General features: G+C 43.6%; 1 protein-coding gene across 1 annotated transcript in view; it reads left to right on the top strand.

The window, feature by feature from the left end:
• Positions 1-3,173: 3,173 nt before the first annotated feature.
• The window catches only part of LOC138789651 (transmembrane protein 178B-like), a 29,157-nt gene continuing 13,342 nt past the window's right edge, over positions 3,174-18,988 (top strand). Inside the window, exon 1 of the mRNA XM_069968408.1 lies at positions 3,174-3,686. Coding sequence (XP_069824509.1) covers positions 3,245-3,686 — 442 coding nt within the window. The 5' untranslated portion in view covers positions 3,174-3,244. The remainder of the gene's footprint in view (positions 3,687-18,988) is intronic.

Below are 18,988 nucleotides of genomic sequence, written 5' to 3'. Positions count from 1 at the left end.
TTGATCACAATGTACAAATATATGAATGAACAGTACAGAGGTCTTTGTCATGGTCTTTTTACAACTAGGCCTGTAACCATGACAAGGGGGCATCCTCTATGCCTAGAGGAAAGAAGATTTCACCATCAGCACAGATGGGGATTCTTTACTGTAAGAGCAGTGAGACTATGGAACTCTCTGCCACATGATGTCATGGCTACAGTATAAATGTGGTATATAGTTATGCCCATGTCGGGGCATCTGTGGATAGTTCCCTCCCCAGCCTCCTCTCATCATCCCTTTTCCTAAATAATTTAGACACACATTTTCATTTAAATTTTATTTTTATTAATAATTTTAATTATTATTATTTTCTACATTGCAGATTCATATTGAAGACATGTAAACAATGAAAAAACACACATGGAATCAATTAGTAAACAAACAAAAAAAGTAGTTAAACCAGAATACAGTATATTTTATAGTCTTTAAAGTAGCGTCCTTTTTTGATGTCAGCTTTGCACACTCCTGGTATTCTCTTAATCGGCTTCATAAGGAAGTCACTTTGAATGGCTCTGGTACCAGGCATGCCTGCCCAAGAGTTGACCTGTGGAGTTTCTTGCTACCATAATGTGTCTGACACTAATGCTGCGTTTACACGGAATGATTATCATGCGAATTTGCACGATAAAGATCAAATTCGAATGATAATCGTACGTGTAAAGCAGCGAACGATCAAGCGACGAGTGAGAAATCGTTCATTTTGATCTTTAAACATGTTCTCAAATCGTTGTTGGTCGTTCGCAAAAAAATCGCAGATCGTTCCGTGTAAACAGTCGTTCACCGATTTAACCTATGTGCGATTTAACCTATGTAACGCTGATCGTTATAAAAACAAAACGTTACTTCAAAACCGTTAATCGTACGATCGGGCGAATTATCGCTCCATGTAAACATTAGTGCCCTGTTAAACAGAGCGATTATCTGCTGAGTCAGCCCAATTCAGCCAGATATTGCTGTGTTTGATAAAGTCAACTGATCATTGGCTCATTGTTGTTTTTAAACACGTTTAAAAAATCATCAGCCGTCGACTGCGCATACTACATGTAATTGTGATGCATGGCCAACAGCCTGATGACAGAGAGATAATAAGAATAAAGTTTATATTTACCCATACTTCCCCGGTGTCCTGCTGCCCTTTCCCAGCATTCCCGATTACCGCAGCCGCCACTGCCACTTCTGGACCCATTTCTTAAAGGAGTTGGCCACTTTATAGTAAATTAGTTCAGTGTACAGTATAAGTAACTGTACTCACTGCACTTACTGACAGCAGCTCCCTGTGTACCTCATACAGCTAAAATCAGACACCCCTCCTCCAGGCTGTGCTGTCCTGCTCTGTGGTGAGCCTGTCCATAAGATGGCCACATGTAGAAGCATGTGACCATGCCCCGCCCTCAGTGTCCACCATAGGCATATACAGGCTCAGTGGTGGACACTAGGGGCAGGACATGGTCACATGTCGGCCATCTTATGGACAGACTCACGACAGAGCAGGGCCGCCTGGAGGAAGTGAATCTGATTTTAGCTCTATGAGGTGCACAGGGAGCTGCTACAAGTAAGTAATGTGAATACACTTATACTACACATAAAACTCTCACATGTTTTAGGGTACAGTACAGAAGCAGTATATAGTGTATACCTGTATCAGGGTACAGTATGCATGCAGTATATAGTGTTTACCTGTATCAGGGTACAGTACAGGAGCACTATATAGTGTATGCCTATATTAGGGTACAGTACAGGAGCAGTATATAGTGTATACCTGTTTCAGGGTACAGTACAGGAGCAGTATATAGTGTATACCTGTATCAGGGTACAGCAGGAGCAGTATATAGTGTATACCTGTATCAGGGTACAGTACAGGAGCAGTATATAGTGTATACCTGTATCAGGGTACAGTAAAGGAGCAGTATACAGTGTATACCTGTATCAGGGTACAGTACAGGAGCAGTATATAGTGTATGCCTATATCAGGGTACAGCAGGAGCAGTATATAGTGTTTACCTGTATCAGGGTACAGCAGGAGCAGTATATAGTGTATACCTGTATCAGAGTACAGCAGGAGCAGTATATAGTGTATGCCTATATATATCAGGGTACAGTAAAGAGGCAGTATATAGTGTATGCCTGTATCAGGGTACAGTACAGGAGCAGTATATAGTGTATACCTGTATCAGGGTACAGTACAGGAGCAGTATATAGTGTATACCTGTATCAGGGTACAGTACAGGAGCAGTATGTAGTGTATACCTGTATCAGGGTACAGTACAGGAGCAGTATATAGTGTATACCTGTATCAGGGTACAGCAGGAGCGGTATATAGTGTATACCTGTATCAGAGTACAGCAGGAGCAGTATATAGTGTATACCTGTATCAGAGTACAGTACAGGAGCAGTATATAGTGTATACCTGTATCAGGGTACAGTACAGGAGCAGTATATAGTGTATACCTGTTAGGGTAAAGCAGGAGCAGTATATAGTGTATACCTGTATCAGGGTACAGTACAGGAGCAGTATATAGTGTATACCTGTATCAGGGTACAGTACAGGAGCAGTATATAGTGTATACCTGTATCAGGGTACAGTACAGGAGCAGTATATAGTGTATACCTGTATCAGGGTACAGTACAGGAGCAGTATATAGTGTATACCTGTTAGGGTAAAGCAGGAGCAGTATATAGTGTATACCTGTATCAGGGTACAGTACAGGAGCAGTATATAGTGTATACCTGTATCAGGGTACAGTACAGGAGCAGTATATAGTGTATACCTGTATCAGGGTACAGTACAGGAGCAGTATATAGTGTATACCTGTATCAGGGTACAGTACAGGAGCAGTATGTAGTGTATACCTGTATCAGGGTACAGTACAGGAGCAGTATATAGTGTATACCTGTATCAGGGTACAGCAGGAGCAGTATATAGTGTATACCTGTATCAGAGTACAGCAGGAGCAGTATATAGTGTATACCTGTATCAGAGTACAGTACAGGAGCAGTATATAGTGTATACCTGTATCAGGGTACAGCAGGAGCAGTATATAGTGTATGCCTGTGTCGGGGCGGCGGTACTCAGGCTCCTCCCCCGGCCTCCTCTCATCCTTCCTCTCCCTCCATAGACAGAGCAGCAGCAGCGGCGGCGGTAGCGGCGGATGATCTGATGCTGGGGCCGGTGCCCGGGGTGTGATCCACCCCCGGTGAAGCTATGAGGCTGCTGGCCGGTGCCGGTCTGTGCCTCGCCCTGTGCGCCCTGGCCCTGCTGGCGGTGGCTCTCTGCACCGACCACTGGTACGAGACTGATGCTCGGAGACACCGGGACCGCTGCAGGAAACCGGGGGGCAAACGGAACGACCCGGGCTACATGTACACCCCCGGGCAGCACCTGCCTCTCCGTGGTGGGGGGCACTCCAAGAGCCGGGCGGTCCGCGCTGGGGGAGAGCTCCTGCAGAGAGGGGTCCGGCTCATCTCCAGAGCGGGGGAGCCCCCGGTGCCCGGCCGGGATGTGCCCCCTCCTCCCCCCGCCCCCCGCCCTTACCTGGCCGTGGATTCCCACTGTACTCGCCGCTTCAACTCTACAGTCTCCGGGCTATGGAGGAGATGCCATCGGGAGGGGTTTGACAAGGACACCGAGGAGCTCATCTCTAAAGGTAGGGGGCTCACCTCAATGGCTGCTGCCCATGGCCGGGCACCGGGGGTCCTACGAGAGGGCTGCATTGGATATTGCTCCAATTAATTGATCTTGGTCACATGACCTTAAAAGGGGTTCAGTAGTTTCAGGATTTATCCTTCATGCAGTTCACACATGAGAAGAACACACTAAGGGAGGGGGCTGTGCGTCTTCACCATTGCCCTAAATTTAGGGGGGTGGGGACCGCCTACCTGTATACAGACTTGTAGATAGCATAAATGCACATGGATTTCATATTGGCCAAGGAACATCTCGTGATGACCTCAACTAAGGGGTCCTGAGAGGTGGTGGATGGATGAGACCCCCTTCAACTCTATACACTATGTGCACCCCTGGAACATGGAGCCATCACTACATTGGGGTCATTGTATTTCATGTGCTTCTGAGAAATCTCATGGTCTGGGCTAATCAGAGGTTAAGGGGTCCGGTGTCAAGACCCCTGTGATGACCAATGGCAGGACTCCCTTATGTGACTGAATGCATGACCAATTTGTTGACCAAGTGATAAAATATTGGTTGCTTAAATGGCACGTCCCCTCAGCTAACCGACTGCCTCCATGAGACCTCTCCGTGGATCAAATGGGACAAATGCTGTCAAATGTTGTCAAAATAGTAGGAACCCACTATTGTGGCAGGATCCCTCTGATCCTCAAACAACAGGAACAAAGAACACAGGCAGGAGTGGTTTAGCTGTTTATATTTAAAACAAAAAAAAAAAACATCATCTTTATATACAGAATATCACCTTGATGAACAAAGAATTCCCTAACAAGTTCTGAAGTGCTGGGGCAGTCTCCCCTCAGTGATCACATCCTCCGACTCCAGCAAACAGCAGCTGCATTTCAGGGGTCTTCTCTACTTCCTCAGGTGGGATCTTTTCCTTGACTAAATGCTGGGACACTTATTTGACCAAATGAAAGGACCGATAAGTCAACTTAAAAGTGGGGCCCTTTCATTCACTAAATAACAGGACCTGTTAGTTGAGAAAATGACAACACCTTTCAGTTGACCTAAAGCCCAGACCTTTCCATTGACCAGTTGGCAGGACTCTTCCATTGACCAGTTTGTATGACCCTTCTATTGACCAGTGTGCAGAATATTTCCATTGACCAGTTGGCAGGACCCTTCCATTCACCAATTTTTATCACCCTTCTATTGACGTGTCTGCAGAATATTTCCATTGACCATTTGGCAGGACCCTTCCATTCACCAGTTTTTATCACCCTTCTATTGACGTATCTGCAGAATATTTCCATTGACCATTTAGCAGGACCCTTCCATTCACCAATTTGTATAACCCTTCTATTGACCAGTTTGCAGAATATTTCTATTGACCTGTTGGCAGGACCCTTCCATTGCCCAGTTGGCAGGACCCTTCCATTGACTAGTTTGTATAACACTTCCATTGACCAGTCTGCAGAATATTTCCATTAACCAGTTGGCAGGACCCCTCCATTGACCATTTGGCAGGACCCCTTAATTGACCAGTTTATATGACCCTTCTATTGACCAGTCTGCCAAATATTTCCATTAACCAGTTGGCACGACCCCTCCATTGACCATTTGGCAGGACCCCTCCATTGTCCAGTTGGCAGGACCCCTCCATTGATCAGTTGACAGGTTCCCTCTATTGACCAGTTGGTAGGACCCTTCTATTGACCAAATTCTGGGATCTTTTCTTTGATCAAATTCCAGGACCCCTCTGTTGATCCAGTTTTCTGAATGCCGGAATTCCTTTGTTTACAAAGTGCCAGGAGCTAATTGCTGGAAACCCTCTGACTTACTTAATGCCAAGAGTCCCTTCAATTATTAAATTGTAAGGATGCCTGCTGTATGAATCCCTTACTTTCTCATAAACCACATACATTTATATGAATACAGGGAATTCATGTTTTTATCTAAAATTCCCTTATAGAATTTACAAAATTTTGGAGACCCCTTTATTTATTCAGTGCCATGCTTTAGTACTGAGATCCCTTTAATCAGGGTTCCCAGATGCCAACCATAGTAATCTTTTGCCATATAGTGCATACATTTTCCTGCAAGGTATCCTCACCCCAAGATCCTGTCATCTAGGTAATGTTCCACCTTAACATTGCGCATGCTTCATGTCTGATTACCACGTTATACATAGTAGTGGTGGTGGTGGGGGCTAATATTGTAGGTGTAAAGCAAAGTACTTCAGCTCCTAATATCAAGGTCTATAGAGGTACTCTGTTGTGTCTGTGTACAGGAGGGGTATTCATGAGTGTTGTTAATATGTGTGGGGTCCATTAATGAGGATTTAATGGCCAGGGGAGATATGGCTGAGTGAGCGTCCTACAGGCTCGTAATAAGAAGCTGGTGATTATAAATTGAAGTCATTCATAGCCAGAGGTCTCCTGGGGTTGCCAATCGGCATGATATATGTGCATGGAGTATAATAGGGTTGTCTGCAACCTGTGGCTCTCCAGAGTTTGTGGAACCACAACTCCCAGCACACCCTGACAGCCAGTAGGCCAAAATAGGTCAATATAGGTCAGTAGCTTTTACCAAGATATAACACACACACACTCTACTAGTACTCCATAGAAGATGGCTGAAAAGCTGCATGCCACACTATTACACCGACATGCTGAAAAGGTGACATACATCTCTCAACCGCTTAATGAGCTGATATTTTAGGAGACGTTACGATCTGGAGAAAGGAAACGCAGCGAAACGCGCAAGATTTCTTCACACTACAGTAAATATTACTCCCGGGTTATCCATTAGGAAGTAATGGGGAGGAATGAGGTAATCACTGGTTACACACAAGCATTGGCTTTACTGTTACCACAACATGCGAGACCAGGAAACAGCCAGGCGACAAGACGACCAGAGCGTAGACTATAAATTTCCCGTAAAGTGTTTTGCGTAAATGGCGGTCAATTTCCAGTTACTTTTTCTGACGCCATTGCCATGGCTCATAATGTTAAAGGGGCCCTTCAGAAGTATAACAGATGCAATTTGTATCCTAATAGGGTACCTTCTATGGATGCCTCAGTGCTGGGGGAGAGGGGGGTCTGTTTACACATCTCCTCTATATACGGCTGCTTTGTGTAAATTGTGTTAAAACTCTTCCATATACAAAGGGTTAACATGGAGGGGAATGTGACACAGATGTAGCAGAGACAAGTTTGTGATTTGGCACAAATCCTTGTGATAATGTGTTACCTTTGGTCCTATGTAATGTACGCACATCCAATAGCTGTTGGCCAAACACTTGTGTAGTTAACAGCTATCCCTCCAGGTTATCCATACGGCCAAGCATGCCGGTGTTTTTATAGGTGAGAAGGCCGCTGTTAGACACTCCTGATAGCTATTTGTTTGTGGGGGAAAAAAAAGTTTTAGGCATTGAAATTCCATGTGCTTGATGGTCTTTATCCCTAACATCATATGTTGGAGAGAGTCTTGAGAGTTACCAATATACACTTTAGAGTCCCACCAAAGCCATGTTTGTCCAACTTTTCTGTAATCTGTCTAGAGGGCTGCAAGGAAACCTGCTCTATTATCTTAAAGGGGCGCTACACTTTCCTGAAAATTGTGTAATTTCCCAATCTGAATGCTTATAAAGTAAGGGCTCCGACACATGACCATATTATGGATACATACAAAGTCCGAGTTGCAACCCACTGGAGTTTATGGGACCTTGAAGCTTTGTTTCATACTATTCAATCATATGGACTGTGTACTGACATACAGGCTCCATGCATATGGTGCTGCAGCTCCGGTATGTGTTGAGGGACAAAATCATGATGGGTTCTGGAGCAATGGTTTAGATTTTCTGCACCCTCTGATTTACCCTAGTGCTTCATGAATGGAAAGTTCCACATGTATGTAATGACTGGTGAGCACATTGACAGTTTGCGTCTGTCAGGTCATGCTGGGAGTTGTAGTCTTGTGACAGCTGGAGAGCACTGCATTACATTGTGTGGATTTCACCACATATATGAGTGGACTGCAGCATACTGCTGAGGGGAGGGGGCTGCTCCTTAGCCATAGACTGTGCTGCTGTCCGCTGTCCATGGTGCTGAATGTCAAGTGCAGCCTGGCAGTATGAGCACAGAGCCCTTGAGACCTGTAAGGGGTTATGGATGTGCCTGACCGTAAATGAGCACTACCTATAAAACTACAGGCACTGTTCTAGAGCTGTGCTTGTTAACCCCTTGCATCCGGTTCACCACAGAGGAACATCGGGGCACTAATTCCCTCATGTTAATGATGTGATTCACACACATGCTATATTTATATCTAGAGAAAATTGTGCTCGGCGCTAAGAAGTCACATTCCTTACATAGGGGAAACTGTGCAAATCTATTAAGGTAACTCAGAGTGTGAAATTCAGCCTTAACCCTTTACATGTCAGAGCCAGCATGGAGCCAGTGACCCAAAGGCAGAAATGAAGGAGAAGGCTGCAGTGATGTATAACCACATAACTAGGCTTGCCATTGAGAAATATCAAAACGTTGAATATTGGTTGCCAAATGTTATTTTTTAAATGGGTTTTCATCTTTGTAAATGTCTTTTGTAAACATTAGAGTACTCTACGAGTTGGTTTTCTGTGTTTCATTTTACTGCAGCGCCCCCACAGGTGAACTCGAGTTGTACACAGTTCTCATTGAAATCAAGAGGCTGGATGTGTAATACACAGATATTGGGTCCTCCAAAGCAATCCCAGTGTCCTCAATAACATGCACTTGCACTAAGCATTTGTTTTTATGTAGATATCCAGTTGTAAGTTAGTGCCTTTAGCCGATGCAACATGTTGGATACTTTCCTTGGTCTTACCTACCCCTTTTGGCTGTGGTAGATGACTGCAGTGTAGCTACAGTGCCTACAAAGAATGGAGGTGATGTGAAAGTGCTGTCTCACCACAAATTCCGGCTACTGCTCTCCCCTCCCCCATGCTTTACACTTCAGCTTTCTTTGCTCCAACTGACTGCTGTAGCCCATGGCCACGTTATTGCTAGAGATGAGCGAACCGGGTTCGGGTTCGAGTCGATCCTAACCCGAACGTTCGGCATTTGATTAGCGGGGGCTGCAGAACTTGGATAAAGCTCTAAGGTTGTCTGGAAAACATGGATACAGCCAATGACTATATCCATGTTTTCCACATAACCTTAGAGCTTTATCCAAGTTCAGCAGCCACCGCCAATCAAATGCCAAAAGTTCGGGTTCGGATGGACTCAAGCATGCTCGAGGTTCGCTCATCTCTAGTTATTGCACATCCAGGATACAATGAATATAAACTCTTAAGGAACTAAACCACAAGATGCATATGCAAAGGCAAATAAACCTTAGCATGTGCAAGCCTGAAGGTCTTCTTTACTATGTACAGAGATGGGGGAGGGTTGAAGGAAGCAGATGCTACGACTCTAGTGCACTTATCTTTTGGGAACATAATAGGAAGTGCGGCTGCAATCCAAGCCTGGAAGCTATATGGTTTTAAGGAGTAAAATGGCCATATTAAATGGAGACTGGATGATTCTACAGAATATAATCACTGGTATGGGATGCACAGACCATTGACCTGCACAGGCTCAAAACTAGCTAGTAGCTCAGACAATTCAGGTTTTGTACTTTATTGCTCCATTACGCCTTCCCTGTGCACAACCTCATTGCAGCCTTTCCATTCACAGGGCATAGTATTTTATAACCCATAAGATCCACTTTGGGCCTCTTCGCTACCATCACTCTCTTCAGAAGCCTTCTGATTTAAGAGACATTCAGGTTCCGTCTTAATCCAATTCTCCATAGCACCCGTGGAGTTTTATAGATCCTGCATATCGGGACAAACTATGATCTGCATTGGGCCACATTAGTTGACAGGACCCTAGTGAGGTCACTGTCTCCTCCCAAGAAGTCCTATATTATTCTCCTAATTTTGTTTTAAATAGTCAGGAGCCTGCCAAAAACCATGACGCTGACGCTTCGGGCCTCATCTCTTTGGTCCAATCACTGGCCGAGATAGAACAGAGCCACAGCCAGTGATTGGTTTAGCAGTCTGTCAATGAATAGGGGGCTAGAAACATCGATATGAGCAGGGAATGCAGGCAAAAGGCTGCAGAACACCGGGGAGAATAGGTAAGTATAAACTTTATTATTTTTACATTGAACACTTTACACTTTGTGTAATAGGGCTGTGTTTACATGTGCAGTAACGCAATGAATATGCAATGTAAATGCATAATTTCATTGCAGTAATTATTTCATTGCTGTCCAGTATTGCGTTAATGCAATGAAACTCCAACATGTGCGAATATAACCTTAAAATGATTCTAGTGATCAGATCATGTGGGGCGCTTAATGTGTTAAAATTCTCTTGGGCTTCACCTGTATGATGAATTGTGTACGTACACACCACTTGTCTATATAATGCACGTATCTTCTATGAAGAATAATGATATATTCGACATTCCTTCCCCTCTTATTGCTTCCCAAAGGCAGCTGCCTACCTGTACAAACACTGTGGATTCAGAGCGCAGGGGTGTTATCCTCAGTGTATTCCTGACAATGAACTCACATAACATCATTACTCACATAGTTGAGGTTTGCCTGAATTTTACCCTTTATACCCAGGTTCAGATACATACTAGATACTGAGGACAGATACTATTAATAGTGTGGCACTGATGCAGCATTACACATTCTCAGTTCACTGGGATTTTCCACCATTTAGTTGGGACTTCAGTTAAAAGGCTTGTCCAGTACATGCAGATCTCACACAGAATGGACCTAATTACCATCATACTTAACAAAGTCCTATTTACTCATCTGTATGGGCAGCAGTTCCCGGTGGTACACTGGGTGCTCATATTAAATCAGACCCCTCTGACTGACGGGTATGAGGTATCCTTGCAACCCCAAAATCCTGTTGATGAAAAGTACCAGCATGCAACAATGCACATTTGTGCATGCAATCTAATGGCACAGGCAAGTGTCATAGTGTATTGGATAAAGAATTCAGGAGACATACTGTAAATAAATTATGCCACTAATCCCAGATTACACCCCTCTCCAAGTAACATTTCTAGGTGTACCAGTGACTGTGACTGCTACTGTCCCATCAGATCATTTCCAATTAAAAAGTGATGGCCTATTGTAAGGGTGCCCAGGATACCTTTTAAAATCCGGCCTCTCTAGTCTCCTAACTAAAGCCCTTGGAACCCTTTGCCAGTAGTGTGTGACCTTGCGCAGTCTGCTTTAATTGAATACTGTTGAAGTGTGTAAGGACAAGCTTAATGGAAAAGCATAATACTAACACCCAGTTGTCAATTTATTAGTACATTTATAGAAGGAATAACCAAGGAAAGGCACAATGCAGAGTTCTAAAAAAGATTCTCTAGAACTGTTATTTTTATGGAGCATACAAGTATTTAAAGGGGTTGGCCACTTTATAGTAAAATAGTTCAGTATACAGTATTAGTAAGTGTACTCACTGTATATACTGACAGCAATTCCCTCTACCTCATAGAGCTAATATCAGACTCCCCTCCTCCAGGCTGTGGTGCCCTGTTCTGTGATGATCCTGTCCATAAGATGGCCAACATGGAGGAGCATGTGACCACCACTGAACCTGTATATGTCTATGGAGGACCCTGGGGGGCAGGGCATGGTAACATGCTCCTCCATGTGAGCCATCTTAGGAACAGACTGACCACAGAGCAGGGCAGCACAGTCTGATTTTAGCTCTATGAGGTACACAGGGAGCTGCTGCCAGTATATACAGTGAGTACACTTACTTATACTACACACAAAATAATTTTACTATAAAGTGGCCAGCCTCTTTAATAAAAAGGAAATGTCTGGGGAGGTGACAGGTCCTCTTTGGCTATGGCCATTATTTGGAGGGGTCCTTACATTTTTGAACTGCTGTAGCAGCTACTATGCTACACGCGCAGGGACAGCTACAACATTTCTGCTTACATCTCCACTTCAGTGATTTAGGAGTCAAGTGGCCTAAATGTCTCATAGATATGGATCCCACCGGTGGGACATGCTTATATCTCTAGAATACCCCCTTCCAACCCATGGATTCCAAAAACAGACAAACAGGTTTTTCTGTAACTTCCATAGAAGTGAATATTCTCTGTATATACAATTAATGTCTGAGACTAGAAAAACTTTATCAAGGTGTTGTGCATTTTAGATAATTGCTTCTCAAACATTGTGAGGCGCCCCCTAGTTGCTGGGGAGGCAGTAGTCACAAAAGTGACTATAAGCTGCACAGTCCTTTCCCTGGCTGTAACAATCTCTGGTTTAGGAACATTGACTCATTTTGTACTTATTTAAGGAGATTAAATGAAGACAAATGAAGGTGAGACTGAGCAATAATTTTTCTATGTGCATGGATGGTGATGTCCCAGCATCCTCTTGGTCAGTCTGGCATCATTTTGTCTGTTGGGTGAGGCTCTAAAAGACAAAGTTTGAGAAGCGCTGCTCTAAATAATCCATTTTTGTATAACCTCTTTGGGAATTCTGAGTTTATTAGTGGGATCCTCCTCTCTTGCAGAACAGTTACCAAAAGCATCTCTGTCTGGAGGACCTACCCTGTCCTTTATTAGATAAACCAGTGACTTGAATTAGCACTTTGTAATGCTTAAGTCTACCTGTTATTCTAAAAAACTTTAGATCAGGTGTTACACCACACCTGTATATTCAGACCTCAACCAGTCTATCACTGGTTGAACATCTATCACCTATGTGAGCGAGGTGCCCCCATACACTTACATAATGCAGCCGTTTTGAATACATGGCACAGAACTGCGAGGAGATGCACTAGATGCACACGTCTTAAATCTCGTTCTCCTGATCAGACCCTGACCAATCAAAAGTTTTTTTTAAAGAGGTGCACTATTGAAAATAGTTTTTTGTTTTTTTTCAAAATCAACTGGTTTCCAAAACTTATAAAGATTTGTAATTTATTTCTATTTATTTTTAAATAGAAATAAATTACAAATCTAAGTAAGTTTCTGAAACCAGTTGACTTAAAAAAATAAAAAAAAGTCTTTTTCAGTATAACACAATGCTTTCTACTGACATCTCTGTCCAAGACAATAACTGCCCAGAGCAGCAGCAAATTTTCATAGAAAACCTCTCCTGCTCTGGACAGTTACTGACATGGAAAGAGGTGGCAGCAGAGAGCACTGTGTCAGACTGGGAAGAATATACCACTTCCTGTAGGACATACAGCAGCTAAGTATGGGAAGATTTTTAAATATAACTAAATTACAAATCTATATAACTTTCCAAAACCAGTTGATTTTGAATAATTTTTTTTTGCCAGAGTACCCCTTTATAGTACAACTATAAATTGGCCAACCCTACTGCAGGGAATCTGAACACTTATGCCAAGTTTACCAACAGATTAGAGCTGATCACTAGAGGTCCCACTAGAGGGGCGCTTTGCATCTGGCCTATTGCCAAAGGATCCTTCTAATAAGCAGAAATTGGTGAAGGCAGATAACCCCTTTAGAAGGGTTGTATAGGAGTAGAAAAATATAGCCCCTTTCTTCCAGATACAGCACCTCTCCTGTCCCTAGTTTACATGTAGTTATGCAGCTTAGATCCAATGTAGCTGTGTTTTTCTCATCCAGGGAATATCCAGAGAGCAGGAAAGGTCCTACCTTTTCTGCTCTCCAGCCTCTCTATTTCCCCCCTCTGCTCGTCTGTGCAAGAAACTTTCTGCAGACGAGAGGGGGGAGAGAGCATGTTATGGACAGTGACCAATAGTTGCCCGATGTTACCAATCTTGGTACCCTCTCTTGTCTACGGAAGTTACATGCACGGACAGGCAGACGAGGGAAGTGGAGCATCTGGAGAGCAGAAAAGGTAGGACCTTTACTGCTCTCTGGATATTCCCTTTAAAAAATACTGAATACATCACATATTAGTTATATGACAAAGCAGTCTGGTGGCAGTTAATATGCAAGATATGTGAATGTGAGCGTGTAAATAATCCTCAATGTGTGTCAGGTCGGCTCGTCTCAGTTGTTCACAGTCCTGTGTAAAGAGAGAGGATATTGGGGTAAATTTATCAAAACTGTTTCAAAGAAACAGTTGCCTATAACAGCCAATCATATTGCTGTTTTTTTTAAAGGCCTCTTAAATGTGTTGGCCACATTGTTTGTGTGCAGCATAAGTGTATTCACATTACTTACTGACAGAAGCTCCCTGTGCACATCATAGAACTAAAATCAGACTCATCTCCTCCAGGCTGTGCTGTCCTGCTCTGTGGTGGTTCTGTCCATAAAATGGCTGACATGGAGGAGTATGTGACCATGCCCCGCCCTCTGTGTCCTCTTTAGAAATATACAGGCTCAGTGGTGGACACTGGGGGGTGGGGCATGGTCACATGCTCCTCCATGTCAGCCATCTTATGGACAGACTCACCACAGAGCAGGCCAGCCTAGACGACGGGTGTCTCATTTTAGCTCTATGAGGTACACAGGGAGCTGTTGTCAGTATATACAGTGAGTACATTTAATAATACCATACACCAAACAATTTTACTATAAAGTGGCCGACCCCTTTAAAAATTAAAAGCTAAAATCTAATAGTCTGCTATGGGCAACTACCTCACTGTTCCTTTGCAAAAGGTTTAATAAAGCCACCCATTATTTTTAAATATGTTAATGCCTGAATTACCCAGTTTATTCAGACTGTGTCGGGTCCTGGTTGCCCAATCACCGGCCCCAGGGCCTGACACGCGGGGAGCCCAGAGTTCTGATTTCTTCTCTATGCTTCTTGTGATGCTAAAAAGAGCCATAAAATAACTGCATTTGCAGCATATGCAGATGATTGGTGTTGGTAGTGGTTGAGGAGCTCCATTCATACTTACCGTAATGTTTTTCCACCAAGCCTGAGTACTAGGAGAAGCTTTGAGTAGTGGTGTGATGGGACATGCTGTCTCCCATGACTACAAAAGGAACTGGGCATGATGAAATTCAGTATGCCAATGCTTCTTGTCCCACATCATGGAAGTTAGTACACCCTTATACACATTAGGCTTTTGGCTGGCCCCCCAAAACCATTGATTTTTTTCCTCATGTATGGGCGTCTTCAGGATTTACTATCACTTTACTAATCAAGTGATATTAATAAATTGTTTGAGAGGAAAATTTATCATTGTGTTCAGCGAAGCAATCAAATCTATCCCATCACAGATCTCCAGGCCATGAGCGGAGCCTTTAATCCCTTATAATCCACTAACTGCGATCCTTTTACCCTGGATGTAGGATGATGATAATTTGTAAGGATGCCAAATTCTCTCTCCTTCCCGCTGGGGCATCTCCTACATACAAGAGATGGGCTTATAACTGAGGATATAAAGTGATATCTTCTTATACCTAGAGGACAGGTGTTACAGCATTAGCTACTTAAAGGAACAGATTATCCTATCTTCACTCGCTTTATATTTTGGTGATCTCTAGTGCCTTCTATGATCAGCCATTTTGTTCTCGAGAGACGCCAAGTACAATGAAGGAGCTTCTAGAATGACTTCTGTGTGCTATCACATGTGCTTTTTCTTTAAAGGGAACTTAAAAAATACCAAATCCAGCTAAATGCTAGAATTAACCTAGAATTAACCTAGAATTAACTAAAAATAACCTATTAAGGATATACTGGGGAAAACACCAATAAAACATCAATTTTAATAATACGATTAAAATAGAAAACCCCCACAAACAATTAATACCACACACGTGGCGAACACAAAGTACAGACAAAATTCTACAAGGCCACTCACCAACCACGTGGCACTCCTGGACCTTAATCCACACCAATGTTCATGAATGCGGTAGTAAAAGATAAAGATACGATCTCACCCATTCAGTTGTCCAACTCGTTCATGGTGTGTCACTCCATGGTCCAGTGTATTGCAGGAGTATACACTCACATTTAGCAGGCCTCCTTTTCTCTTCCTATATGCCCCTAAGTACGTGTGTGAATATAGGTTTCTACCCCTGCTCGCACAAGGTCCGTCGGGGCACTCGCCCTAACAAGGGCGACCCCTGCCCCGATCTACCCTTTGAAATCCACTCCCTATAGAAACCCTATATCTGCCTCCTGACGTGGCCCTTTTCTATTTGATTTGCCAATTATCATCAGGGGAATGGCAAACAAAAAGGAATAACTTTATCTGGGTATTAAAGTGCGTAAATAACAGAGTACCTAAATATGGTCACAGTGGTGACTCCAAAATAGTGTCTTGTGCAGGTAAACAAATCCCCAAATGCTAAAGTGCTCAGTGCTGTAAACTATACCAGTGGGTAAGTAATAAGCCGATGCACTATATTAGCTTAGGGGCCTGCCAAGGTGCAGTCTGGTGCAGTGGCTACCTGTAGACTAAACTAGTGATCCCTACTAGTGCCCCGACGGACCCTGTGCGAGCAGGGGTAGAAACATATATACACACACATACTTAGGGGCATATAGGGAGAGAAAAGGAGGCCTGCTAAATGTGAGTGTATACTCCTGCATTACACTGGACCATGGAGTGACACACCATGAACGAGTTGGACAACTGAATGGGTGAGATCGTATCTTTATCTTTTACTACCGCATTCATGAACATTGGTGTGGATTAAGGTCCAGGAGTGCCACGTGGTTGGTGCGTGCCCTTGTAGAATTTTGTCTGTACTTTTTGTTCATCACGTGTGTGGTATTAATTGTTTGTGGGGTTTTTCTATTTTAATCATATTATTAAAATTGATGTTTTATTGGTGTTTTCCCCAGTATATCCATAATAGGTTATTTTTGATTTAAAGGGAACTTGTCACGTTTAAGATGCTATCTGATCTGCCCACATCATGTTATTAGCAGAAGGAGCTGAGCCCTTCAAGTCCTACAGAACTCCTCCTGCTCTATAACATAGTACTGGTAGATCAGAATGCTCAATGTGACATGTTCCCTTAAAGTAAAGCCCCAACCCCAGAGAAAAAAATTATAATATTAAAAATTAGAACTAAGTGCAACTCAAGCATGCTCGGGTCCATCCGAACCTGAGCATGCGGCATTTGATTACTGGTGGCAGAAGTTGGATGCAGCCCTGTTTTAAGGACTCCCTAGGGCTCCATTTAACTTCTTCTGCGACTGATAATCAAATGCCACACGGTCTCATTCAGATGGACCCCAGCATGTTTGAGTTGCGCTCATCTCTATTAAAAATGTAATAGCGGTCAATTCTTATGCCCCTTAATCTTTTAGGCTTACTAATGTGTTAACCTGGTGTTAGGGTGAAAGTATATTGCCAAGTCAGAAGACTGTCATAAACATGTGGTCCTCCATCTGCTTCAGTCATTTGTGTATATTGTTCTTCTGGTGAATTCCACCTGTTTCGCCATTTGACACCTTGAGTCACTTGGCCTTTGTGACTCAAGCCAGCTTCATGAAGATGATTTCAGCCCTTATATCAAGTGTCACAAGGTCTGAGTGTCAAAAAGTGCAAGGGTTTATCCAGAAATAGGAAAAAATAGCAAAATTACATGACTTGCAGATTTCATTGCGGATTTTTACTTCCCATTGAAGTCAACGGGGAACATCTGTATCAAGTTTTGCTCATGGCCTTGTAGCCTTGCAACGCTGGGGTCCTGGGTTCAAATCCCACCAAGGGCAACATCTGCAAAGCCTTTGTATGTTCTCTCTGTGTTTGCGTGGGTTTCCTCCGGGTACTCCGGTTTCCTCCCACACCCAAAACATACAGATAGGTGAATTTAGATTGTGAGCCCTATTGGGGACAGGGAGCAATAATTGGCAAAAACAACTATGTAAAGTGCTGCGGAATCTGTGTGTGCTATACAAATAAAAGCATTATTACTGCTTGTTTAAAACTCTGCACTGCGTTTTCCTGTTGAGGCTCATGGTTTCCCACTGGCCCTCTATTCTGATTGGCTGAGGAGGCAGTTGCTGCTTCATTCTGTCATTTCGGAAGCAGACAGATGAGACAAGAAGCAAGTGTCAGAAGGAGCCACAATGGGATATAATGAAGGAACTGCAGTGGTGACAGAGGAAGTGACATCCTAGGCTAGGTGTGGTGACTCGGCCAGTAATGGTTGTTGTTGTGATGTCAGTGCTTGTCCAGCACACAGGTGTGATGTTGGTACCTGTTTTGTGTATGGCCGGTTTGTGTCCCCAAGATGGTCGGTGACCTGTTGGGTTGTAGTGAGTCCCTTGGGCTCTTGTCATGGCAGTCCTGAGTGGCAACTGACTTACCCAGACTGTCGGTACTGCCACCAACAGAAAGGGGAAACATTACCCAAGGTGTGCAGTGCTGTGTGTATGGGTGCCGGTGCTTACAGAAGATGACAGAGTCCCAGTAGTATAACAAATAGAACAACTTTACTGTAAGGCTTCCTAGTATAACAGTACACGTTTCACAAAATGAATAAAACTTAACGCAGGCTTTAGTGCTTGAACTTGTACCCAAGGAAGTGCTTGAGAGTAGCAGGAGAAAGATAGGTAGTTGTAATGGTGCTTGAAGAGTAGAGTAGGGGAGAGGAGTTGGCCAGAGGAGTCCCAACCCAGTGTAGCTGTGTACTCGTACTTGTGTTTAGACGTTGGTCTGACCACCTTCTGCCCTACAGTTGTGCGCTACCCGTCTTGTCAGGGTAATACAAGCCCCAGTCGTGGTTATCTTGGTGTAGCTAAGTGTCTGGGGGTGTCCCAGTTACCTGCACTGCGCGATAGGATATGTAGGCCTTCAGTACTGGCTGCTTTGTCCTATCAGGGCTAGTTCCTCTTGTGCTCAGGATACTGCCCTGCTCCTTTAAGACGTGTTCTCGGCATGGGTCAGGGTGTTCCTTGGTTACCTCTCCCTTTAAAGTGCTTAGCACTGCATACTAAACGTAGTGGTAGTAAATTAATGCATCTGCACACTTCTGTGTCTAGACTAGACTGCCTTGCTCACTTCTTCCCACACGGAGTTAACTAACTCCTACAGGGGGGGTGAGTGTGTATAGAGCAGGGATAGGTAGAAAAAAAGAAAGCACCACCTATAGGTCAGTAATAAACACGTGGCACACATAAAACATTAACCCAATGCCGACTTTAGCTGTGCAATACATAGACACATAGAAAACACTGACAACTAGTGGCGAAACTTTAGAATAATTTATCACCACTTAACCTGGAGGGAGAATGTTGCAACAGGTGCATAGAACACTACATAGACACCACAAAGGTAGCAGCTTAGCTTGTCTGAGAAGACACTGTGCAGGGGGAGAAGCCAGGCAGCAGGTT

Source organism: Dendropsophus ebraccatus, chromosome 4 (assembly GCF_027789765.1).
Source record: "Dendropsophus ebraccatus isolate aDenEbr1 chromosome 4, aDenEbr1.pat, whole genome shotgun sequence".
Taxonomy (NCBI): domain Eukaryota; kingdom Metazoa; phylum Chordata; class Amphibia; order Anura; family Hylidae; genus Dendropsophus; species Dendropsophus ebraccatus.
Note: the sequence above shows the minus strand (reverse complement) of the source record. Positions and strands in the feature narration are given on the sequence as shown.